This window comes from Mastigoproctus giganteus, chromosome 8, assembly GCF_048544385.1.
Source record: "Mastigoproctus giganteus isolate SK-2022 chromosome 8, ASM4854438v1, whole genome shotgun sequence".
In the NCBI taxonomy this organism is placed as follows: domain Eukaryota; kingdom Metazoa; phylum Arthropoda; class Arachnida; order Uropygi; family Thelyphonidae; genus Mastigoproctus; species Mastigoproctus giganteus.
In genome coordinates, this window is record NC_143582.1 from 139521794 (window position 1) to 139533857 (window position 12064).

The window sequence follows — 12064 nt, forward strand, 5'->3', positions numbered from 1 at the left end:
TGGCAGTTGAAGTTTAACATTGACAAATGTGCGGTACTGCATATGAGTAGCAATAATCCCAGAGTAACATATCATCTGTATAATAACATAACAGATGATATGTTACTCTGGGATTATGTGGAACTACACTTAGGGTAGTGGAAAGAGGACCTGGGGTAATTGTGCAGTCTGGTATGAAGTTCTCTGAGCAGTGCAGACAGGTTGCCAGGAGAGCTCATGGAATTTTGCTAGCAGAAGTAAGGGTGTGATTATCCCATTGTATAAGGCAGTGGTAAGGGCACAGCTTGAGTACTGCTTACAGGTGTGGAGGTCTCATTTTAGGAAGGATGTAGAGCTGTAGGAATAGGTATAGAGAAGGGCAATGAGATTGGTGAGGGGAGCATAGAGGTGCTCTTACCAAGAAAAGTTTAATTTCTGCAAATTGCATCAATTGGAGACTAGGCACCTGCGAGGTGATCTGATTGAGGTATTTAAAGATTTGAATGGCTTGAATAAACTCAATGATGGGATTCTTCCTCTTGCTCAGAATGTGCACAATGAGGAGGTAAAAATTTAAATTGAGAAAGGATGGTTGCAGAATATATGTGTGGACGTTTGCCTTCAGCCAGTGGGGGGTTAATTGGTGGAACAAGGTTCCATCTTTTGCTGTGTTGAAGTGGATAGTTTGAATAAATTCAAGGAAGAACTAGACAAACTACTGGAGGAGGTGAATAGGTGAAATGTTTTTTTTTTTTTTTAAGTTGAGCCATATAAACTTGCTGTCTTGCATCATTTTCGACTATTAATACTAATACTATTTCATTGTACTTATGTGGAACAAAACCTAATTAACAATGTCTTTCAGTAAGATGCCAGAAAATATGAGTACAATTTCAGAAGACATATGCTATAGGAACATCCACCACCTCACAACTCCAAGCAGAAAGCACTACGGGAAATGCGAAAAACAGCATATACTTCTCTCGTCTTTCCCATCAGACCACAGCTGATCAAATCATGACAGCCTTGAGAGATGAGTGGCAACGTGATGTCGCAGTGGAACAACTCCCAGCCAAGCACCAGAGCTATGCCTCCTTTGAGCTCAGATGCAACTCCGAACGGCATCACAACATCAAAAGTCCATCTATATGGCCAGTAGGAACCATCATATGCCCCTTTTACAGGAGAGAAACACTCCATAATGACACCTGGGAAATGCAAGGGCCCCAGAAACAAAGACAGCTGACTTGCTCATAGCCACAGTAGCGATTAATCCATCCAAACGGTAGATGCTTCAATATACACTAATCTGCTACCTTCAAACCCGAGTTGCTTCCCTGTAGGGCCTCTGGAAAAACTACCTCAAAACATAATCCACCAAACTGAGATGCCTGTCACTACCAGGATCACATTAAGGGAAACAGTCCATCCTTGAAAGAACCAGTCCAGACAATTAAAAGAATCCCATTGATCCCCCCCCCCACCCCATGGTCACACTACTGTATCAGAACATCCACAGTTTAAGGAATAAAATTGAAACCATGGACAAAATTTTGTTATCGAAAGAGTTTGATATGCTTTGCCTCACCGAGACCTGGCTAGAACCCAGTGAGCATTACATTGCAACTATGACTCCAAGTGGCTATGGCTTCTAGGTATGAACAAATTCATATTTTTGAGATTTGAAGTATATATATACATACACACTGGTGTTCAAAGAAAGTGCATCACCCCTTAAAATTGTAATTGCCATCCGAATAATGTAAGTATATGGCAATATTTCTTACAGATTGCATCAGATAAGATTGACATGCTTAGGTGATGATTTAATATTGCATCAGCTGTTACTTTCAGCTATATAAGCTTGCTCCTGCAAGAGTTGCAGTCATTCCTTGCTTGTGTCAGGATGGTTAGTTAGGTGCAGTTGATGCCACGAAGAAAGAGTGCTATTGTTGCTTTACGTGAGGAAGGATGTTCTTCCCGTCATATTTCTTATAGTGTTAAGCCCTTCCTCACACAAAAAAATGAAAAAGGCCTGATTAATTTGGTGTAAGAAGTATGTCAAATGGACCCTCGAGCAGTGGAAGTCAGTTATTTTCTTGAATGAGAAGAAATTAAACCTACATGGCCCTGATGGGAGACAAACGATCCACCGTAGCCGTGGTTAAAAATACCATCCAGACTGTATGGTGTCTTCAGTGAAATTCCCTACCAGCCAAATGATATGGGGGTGCATTTCGTATCACAGAGTAGGTCACCTGCAGTTTATAAAAGGTTCTGTAAATGCCAATGGATACCTGGCTGTACTGGAAGGCAAATTGCTGCCTACCATTAGAGACCATTTCAACCTGCCAAGTAAATGCATCTTTCAGGACAACTCTGCTCCTTGTCATCAGGCAAAAAAGTGTAAGAAGACACTTCTGTAGTTACTTTAGCTTTATTTATGCATTAGAGGTTCGACAGTAATGTGTTTACATTTGTTACAGGTGAAAAAATGGTTGAAAGAATGGTCAATTACAAATCTTAGCTGGCGAGGAAACAGCCCGGACCTGAATCCTATAGAGAACTGTTGACATTGTGTGGAATCTGCCGTTGCCAGAAAGAAACCAAAGACCCCTTGTGAACTTCAGGAAGCCATAATTCGTGTTTGAAACCATGAACTATCAGTTGATTATCTATCTTCAGAAATTTATCTTGTCAATGCCTCGACGGTGTGCTGCTGTCAACAGGGCCAGAGGCAGTACAACTAAATATTAGTTTGAACATGGTGAACTTTTTTCATTTTGTTTTCCATTTAAAATGATAAACTGCAGCAAATTGAAGGCTTCTGATAACATTTCAGCCATAATTGTCGTGTTTACCAAAACTGTTGTATAAAGGTTGCAAAATGAGTATTCATTTTGGAATATTTTGATAGCACCTGTCAAATATTACTTAGCTTTGCCTTAACTATTAAGTTAACATTGTGTCAGGATGGTGAATCTTTTGTTTATTTGTGTTGCTAGTTATTAATGTAACATACTATCATGAAAAAGGGTTAGAAATGTGAAATTCCTAGGTGATGCACTTTGTTTGAACACCAGTGTTTTTTTATATATATATATATATACACACACAGTGCTTTTTTTGAAAAAAATTAGGTGCCGGTACTGATTCTTTGCTATCAGGAAAAACTGAAAATAAAAAGGATATGGAAAGTACTTGAAAATTTTTTTTTCCTGATATTGTTACTTTAGTAGTAATGGTTTTAGAATAAGAACAACAAATTAAGTATATTAACACAGTTTATTAAGCATAAATTTATTATTCAAGTATATAAAAAAATAAGTAAAATGTGAGTAAAATAAATAAAAAATAATAACATAAGTAAAAATAATTTGTATTGTAATTGTGTATTGTACTTAATAAAAGTTTCGAATATTTTCAATTTTAATTTTACATGCAACAAGATATGGAAAATATAACACAAAGAAATCTAACTTTGAATTTTTTTGAATATGGCCCCTGTACAGGAAAAGGTTAGACACCACTGCAGTAGAAGGTGGGCCAGAGCCCATTGGGAATACACCTTGAACTGCTCACTCTTGACTAGCGTGACTTCTTCTCCGGTAAAACCTATCCAACTACCTGTGTGGGACAGGTAGTGGATAGGTTTTACCGGGTACCACCAAGTTGTAGAATGGTAATCCCTTTAACTCTCTTAATTCGTGCAGCAGCATTAATTGCCCAAATGCCAGAAATGTGAACAGTGCATAGCGAGTTAATTCTCTCCTAATCTGTTCACTATATGAAAATTTTCTTCACTCAACAGAAACTATTTTAAATGTAACTTCCAAGGGGAATTCAAAATAATTCACAATAAAAGGACTTCGTTAAACAGAGGTCTGACTGAGTAATTTAGAATTATAAAAAAAAAAATGGTTATACAGTTTTATATAGTAAATATCTTAACAATAGACAGTAAAAAATGCAAATTTAGTTAAATAATTTTAAGCTTATTTGAATAGTAGGTAGGTAAAGGAATGCAGTATTACAAATTTTGAAGTGCATTGCATTCAAATGTCACATGTCACTGTTAATAAAGGTGCCGGTACAAAGCACTGATATATATATATATATATATATATATATATATATATATATATATATATATATATAACTTTATAAAAGTATATATTCATAGCTAACTTTTATGTTAAATCTGTGTATTTGCACTTGTTCTGGAACTTGTGGAGGTGCATGAAATTTACGAAAAATTTTAAGGGTCTCATGGTGTAAAAGTTTGGGAACCTCTGCCTTATCCTGTTTTCCTGGGGGATATTGATGATTTTCAATTATTTGTTACTTTTAACTAACTGTTATCAAATTAACAGGTTGTTATTTTAGTATTAGTAGTGGCAAATAATGCAAGAAAGCAAGCTTATAAAGCATCAGCTAAAAAAAAAAAAAAATCAAAACCTAATATCAGCTGTCTATTCCCTCCACTAGTTTGTCTAGTTTGCTTTAGGGTAATTATTTATTTATTTAATATAAATGCAATTTGGATATGAATATTCTTATTTTATTTTTAGGTAAAGAAGATGTTATACCAAGTATATCAACAAATTGAAAGTCGCCAAGACAGTACTGCCCAAACAATTGCAGCAGATTTATTAATATCTAGTAAGCCTGATAAAACACTATTAGAAAATCTCATTTCCACTTTATCAGTACAAAATAATCCGGAAGTTTCAACTTATGTTGTGTCAAGGTTACTTGGAATTATGCAAGAAAATGATGAGATACGGTAAGAGGTTGAGAGTTTTCACCGTATTGCTCACTTATATTTTATTAAAATTCTCATTCAGTTATTATGTTACAATAGATTTACAAGGGTAGGCTGAAAAGTAATACTCCATAGTTCATAACTTTAGCACTAGATAGTGCAGAAAGATACAACTAGGTTCTTCATGTAGGTTCATGTTCTTCAATAGTACATGTGCACACACACACACATTTCTATCTAATAGTTTCTAGTTAGTATGTGTACAGTAACATTTCTATATATTTTTAATTTTTGAACTTACATTGTTTTTGAACATTCAGTTTGAACAATATGCAGTTAATGAGTTTCTGACAGTAAAAAATGTTGGACCTTTTAAATGTTATTATAACTGCAGATGAATCCTGGATTCACCAAATGATCTGGAAAACAAAATGAAGTCCAAGCAATTTCATTATACAATATCTCCATGTCCAAAAAATTCAGAGTCCAAGCATCACCTTGCAAAGTGATGTTGATTGTTTTTTGGAACTGTATGAGTACCACTTGGGATTTTTGAAAAAAGTGACCATAATTGATTGAGATATTGGACAAGCTCAATGAAATAATAAAATAAGTAAGGTTTTTACAGCAATGTTGCTTTAACATGACTATGTACAACCTGAGTCTAGGAAAATTTACCGCCACATCAGTTTATCGCACAAACAGTTTACCGCCGCGCGTCAGTTTATCGCATTTTACCATCCAGAAGCAATGAGATGTGTTTGGTCAAATCATAAAAAGTTATTTTTTATTTAAGTTTCTGCCTTAAGCTATGATTACCATATATTTGGAATTCTATGAACTATGAGGGAATAGTACGGAAATAAAAAAAAAACCACATGTATGGAAATATGTAATTTAATAGGTAGATTATGTATTTTAATAGTTACATGTATCACAAAAACAGTAAAAATTCCATTATTTGAACAATATAACAATTGGTTAATTTTAAACTAAACTAATTATAACATTAGGTATGTCATAGTACACTGCAAAAATTCAAAATGAATGTTTATGCAATCTTCAGAATCAGTCACGTTGGGATAATTAATTATTAAGAAACTGTAATATTTACAACACAGTATGTACATTATTAATAAGAAATATTATGCGCTATACCTCTTAGATAATCAACAATATCACCCCGTTCATCGTATGCACTAACAAGCCTTTTAATTCGTTCATCACAATTGTGATACTTCTTTTTTTTGTTGCCCGGATCACTTCCATTTAAATATTGTTCAATGCGCATTTCGTTAATACTTTGTTCTTTTTTAATGCAATCGATAAATTTCCAAATGTTGGGATGATAAGCAGTGACTTGTTCGTCAAATCCTCTATGCCACCCTTCAACAGTATTATTCATTCTTGGTAATCCTTCAACAACAAGCTGGTGTACGTTCCACATTTCGTGGGAATACTTTGGTGGTCGACGAAGATGTCATCTGGTTGGGCGTCCAATCCATGTATGCAAAAAATAATCAACAACTTCTTGTGATTCTGGAGGAAAAACACCATTTTCACACAAATGTTCAAAAACGACCATCACAATTGGAATGGGCACAAATGCAATATCTGCCAAAATTCGTATATTTAAAGAAAAATTAGCATCAGTTTCATAACATTGTTTCAATCCATTATTCTGAATGGAACGAAAAATACATTGTGAAAAGTGGAAAAAACAACCTTGTTGCGAAGCGTCAGGAAAAACTCTTCTGCAAGCATTCATCATCGCTGTCTCAAAATCTATAGTTATTGATTGTGGGGACATAGCCGGTTCCAATACTTTCAGCCGCTGTAGTAGAGATACATATGTTTCCTCAGACTTGTTAGGCAATAATGCATAAACTAATGGAAGCGATATTTTGTCCTTGAATCCATGTATCATATACAGCTGATAAAAAAAGTAAGGGAACAGTTTTGAAAGTCCCATCGGTATAACAGTGTTCACTTCGCACTAACAACTGAAAATTTCTTTTCGTACTGAAAATTAATATACGATTGTCCTCGGGTCCAGAATCAAATTGTAGAAACAATTCTCTATTGCATGATGTTTTATATTCTTCTGTAAAAACTATGTATGTCTCTGCGATGCATTGGAAGAACTGGGCCATCAAAATTTCGATTTCTTATATTTCGGATCATTCGTTTCATTGTATCTACACTTAGAAGCTTAGGGGCTGCTGCTTGGCTACAGATTCTCAAAACATTTGAAATAATACTATGAAGCGTATTATTTGTTGTTTCTGCATAAGTTCAAATGGTATCAAGAAGTTGTGCTGCCTCAACTCCTGCTGCGTCTGCACAATGATTGTGCTCCTTCCATGTTTTAACGATGGTGTTATCTACTGTAGTAACTCGAGCGGCACATTTGGTTTTTCGGTAATTTTGACACTTCCAATGAATTTTTGTTTCATTTTGCCTGTCTTTATAAAGCAAATGTCCGCTAAAGCACAATTTCGGTTTTCCTTTTTCTGATTTCAAAAATTTCACCGACATGATGCGTTCACAAGCTCAAAAGGATGAAAAATAAACTCAAAATAAGAAAATGTTGCGATTGTAAGAGATTATAAATATATAAGTACCTCCCTAATCAGCATGCCCTACCCCCACTCCCCTAAAACATGCTACTTAAGTTAAAAATAAATTTATATAAATTATATGTATTGCCTGGTGATATTTGTAGGCTATAAATTGTTTATGCGATAAACTGACGCGGCGGTGAACTGCTGGCGATTAATTGCTGTCGGTGAATTGCGAGCGATAAACTTTCCTAGACTTTGTCTAGGAAAGTTTTTCGCCGAAAGTTTAAGAAAATTTAAGTTTATAAACAATTTATAGCCTACAAATGATCGCTAGCATATTTTATCGCCAGGCAATACATATAATTTATATAAATTTATTGGTCATTTTAAATTGAAAATAAGGCATTTCTATAGGTGTTATTTAAGAATTAAGTGCAGTTAAAAATGGAAGTTATATGCTAGGTATACATTTAATTAAAGTTATATGCTAGGTATACATTAAATTAAAGCACCATTATATGCTAGGTATACATTATATGCTAGGTATACATTAAATTAAATGTTATATGCTAGGTATACATATACGGAAGTTATATGCTAGGTATACATTAAATTAAAGCACCATTGCAGGTGCTTTAATTTAATTGCCTGTTATTTTCCAAAATTGGAATTAGATAGGTACCTACTTAATACCTTTAACTTAAGTAGCATGTTTTTAACTCAGAATATGTATTTTAACAGCAATTAAAAAAGAACGAAGTATTAACAAAATGAACAATATTTAAGTGGAAGTGATCTGGGCAACAAAAAAAAAGAAGTATCGCCATTGTGATGAACGAATTAAAAGGCTTGTTAGTGCATACAATGAACGGGGTGATATTGTTGACTATCTAAGAGGTATAGCGCATAATATTTCTTATTAATAATGTACATACTGTGTTGTAAATATTACAGTTTCTTAGTAATTAATTATCCCAACATGACTGATTCTGAAGATGGCATAAACATTCAGGCGCCTCCGTAGCCAGGTGGGAAGGAGCAGTAGTGTGTAACACACGCTTCTTGATTAGACCAGGGTTCCAGCCCGTCACCACCAAATACGGAGGATGCGGAAAGGTCAGGGAATGACCACTGCATATTCCAGGAGCAATATGGCCTTAGTTGCTAATGCTCCTAAAAAAAAAAACCACATAACATAACAAGCATAAACATTCATTTTGAATTTTTGCAGTGTACTATGACATACCTAATATTATAATTAGTTTAGTTTAAAATTAACTAATTGTTATATTGTTCAAATAATGGATATTTTACTATTTTTGTGATACATGTAACTATTAAAATACATAATCTATCTATTAAATTGCATATTTCCATACATGTGTTTTTTTTTATTTCCGTACTATTCCCTCATAGTTCATAGAATTCCAAAAATATGATAATCATAGCTTAAGGCAGAAACTTAAATAAAAAATAACTTTTTATGATTTGACCAAACACATCTCATTGCTTCTGGATGGTAAAATGCGATAAACTGACGCAGCGGTAAATTGCTGGCTGTTAATTTTCCGGACACCGTACAACCTAACTGTTACTGTGTGATATTGGAAAGAATTTAATTTGCTAAGATTTTAACTTGCTCTCATCCTTCCTTTAGTTGAGATTTGGTTGTGTTTTCTTTTATTCCTAAAGCTTTAAATAACATTTTTCAGGAGTGTTATAAGCACTATAAGGGCCTCAAGGAGTGAGTTTTCCCTGTGAAATTCATAAAAATGAAAATTTTATGCATAAATGCTTTTAAATATTAATATGGATATCCTTGAAGTTGAAGCTGTTTGTGTAGGGCAAGGTTTCTCAAATTGGAAGGTGGAATATAATGTGCTATCATCAGCAAAACTATAGATAAGATTTCTGGTCAATGGAAGAAGGTCATTAATATACAAGAGGATAAGAGTGGGAGAAAGAACTGAACCTTGGGGAACATCAGCATTAATGGAGAAATTAGAAGACAGAGAGCCATCTACCATCACCCACAGTGAGCAGTCAGAGAGAAAACTGGATACCCAATTACAAAACGCAGTTAGCAAACCATAAGTGGAAGCTTATTTAGAAAAACATGATCAAACACCTTTGAAATGTCAAGAGCAAGAGCAACTGCTTGAATTTCACCAAATGTTTCCATTGAATTTGTCCATAGATGGGTAACATAAGCCAGAATATCACCAGTGGATCAACAGTGATGGAATTTATACTGGCGATCATTGATCAGATGGAAGGTTTTCTAGATAGTTGAAGAGTTGGTGGTTAATTGATTTCTCCATTACTTTAGAAAGGGTAAAAGTAAGTGTAATGGGACAATAATTGGATGGGAGGAATGTCACCCTTTAAAGAACTGGCTGGATATGAGCAAATTTCCAAGCAGAAGGAAAAACACTAGTGGAATAAGAAAGAAAAAAGGTGACACAGAACAGGAGTAATTTCAGGAGCCCAGATTATGAGAACTAGTGGAGAAATACCATCAGGATCAGTGGTGTATTTGGGCCGGAATGCACCGGAACGATGTTCCAGCACTTTTTTCTAAATGTTTATTTATTAAACTACATGGTCCACCATTAGAATTATGGAATCCAAATTTTTATGTCCGAACTTGGTTGCAGTCTCGTCATTCTGCTGTTGACCAACAAACAAAAAGGTCAGTCACACAAGAATATGTAATTGAACCTGTATGGGAATTTCTGTGATCCTTCTGAACAGTATTTTTTATATTATTTTGTAGTTTTTGTTTTCTTTTTTTTTTTGCTCCTGATTTTTTTAACTTGTTTGCCTTTGTTTTTTACTTTTGAAATTTTTATTTAATAGTTATAAATAAATACTGAAAAAATATTCTAATTTTTGACTTATTTATTTTTGCAAATGAAAAAAGCATAGGTAACTATTTGTAGTTAATCGACGAGCGTTCTGGTACTATTTTTTTTAGAAATATACCTCTGATCAGCACTTGGAGCTTTCTTAGCATCAAGATTGTTCAAAATGCTTCTGGCATCCATTTGACAGAACAGCACAGGAGGCGTTGAATGGAGTGTACTGGGAATGTTGGGAGGTGGTTTACCAAGATCATCAATACATAAGTTGGAAGAAAAGTAGGATGCTAGCAAGTAGTCAAAAAAAGGAATCCAGAGTTAGTTGCTTTGCACCACATGTAGAACGTTCTTATATTTAGAGTATAATTGATTAAGTACAAAAATAATCAGATGATGTGGCAGAGAGAGGTAAATAGGTTTGAAAAGCCATATATTTCATTGCTGAAAATGTTAGTATTAGAATTAATGGTTTTGATGACATTATGATTATTATTAATGATCCAGGTAGATGGAAAATTAATAAAGATAGTATTTAGCAATTTAAAAAATTGCTTACCTGACAAATAACAGCCACTTTTTTTAGCACTTGTGATGAATCTGAAGCTGACAGGTTGCTTGTGTAACTTGGCTATCATATATAAAAATGGTATCATATATAAAAATATGAACATTTTTTATATATATATATATATAATGTTCATTTAGTGAAAAAGAAGGGAAGCAGAATGAACAGGTAATGGTAAAGCCAAGAAACAAGTAGTAAAATGAAGAAAGTAGATGCAGTTAGACCAAGATGCAGAAAAAGAGAAAGGTAAAGTGGAAGGAATATGTTTTTTAAAAATATTTGTATGTATTAAAAGGAGGCAAATAAAGCCAAGATTATGTGTCAATAAATAACAAATTTAGACTGGAATCCTCATGATAATGCTATGGCCAAAAATTGTGAAATATCACAACAAGATATAATAAACCAACCAAAAAAGCAAAATAAATAGGGGGAAATGGCAGAAAATATAAAACTGAGAGGGAAAAAGGACTATGGAAGGAGTACATACCTAAAAATTTTGAATATTTAAGATAGGAAGCAAATGTTGCCAAGTTTGTGTGCCAATAAAGAACAAATTTATACCAGCACCCTTTAGCTGAGGCCAAAAAATGTGAAATATCACAAATAATATACATTAAACCAACTACAAAAGACAAATAAATAAAACAACCAAAATAGAAAACAGACGACTATTGAGTCCAATCTTGTCAAAGGGCCACTGGACAACAGTAGTCATGAAAAATACTGAATTTTGAATGCACTGGCAATCATTGCAATGGACAGCAATTGACAAACAATTGTCAGCTTGCTAAAGCAATAGATCTGCACACACCATGGAGGCTCTAATGCAGAAAAGAAATAATAAAACAAGGAAAGCTTAAGTGCTTACCAGATGCAAAGCCAAACTGCCAAAAGGAGAGTGAATCGAAATGAGAAACTAAAAATAAACAAAAATGTGGATGGTAGCATGAACATTGCCTAGCAACTATATATATATATATATATATATATATCCAAGTATGTAAAAAGAAAATAGGATTGTTAATTTATATCTATTTTATAATATTATTTCTAATCTGTAATATTATTTTGTCACAGATCTGATTAATGCCATCAAAAATGATTAAACATTATATCTGTCTGTATATTATTTGAGTTAAGTTGTAATGTATAACATGAAATGAAGGCTAGTAAAATAGCTACTCAAGAAAACCAAAAACCTATATGGGTGTTAAACGTAGCCTGGAAAACGTAGGAAACCTAAACGTAGCCTCATTATTTTATATATATATATATATATATGTAAAATAATGAAGAGAGGTAAGAAGGAGTAAGTAAATGAAATAAA

The 12064-nt window shown here is 33.8% G+C and overlaps 1 protein-coding gene across 1 annotated transcript in view; it reads left to right on the forward strand.

Annotated features, from left to right (window-relative positions):
- The window catches only part of LOC150081854 (microsomal triglyceride transfer protein large subunit-like), a 318164-nt gene that overhangs the window by 186583 nt on the left and 119517 nt on the right, over positions 1 to 12064 (forward strand). The window contains exon 12 of the mRNA XM_090380346.1: positions 4551 to 4765. Coding sequence (XP_090236472.1) covers positions 4551 to 4765 — 215 coding nt within the window. The remainder of the gene's footprint in view (positions 1 to 4550; positions 4766 to 12064) is intronic.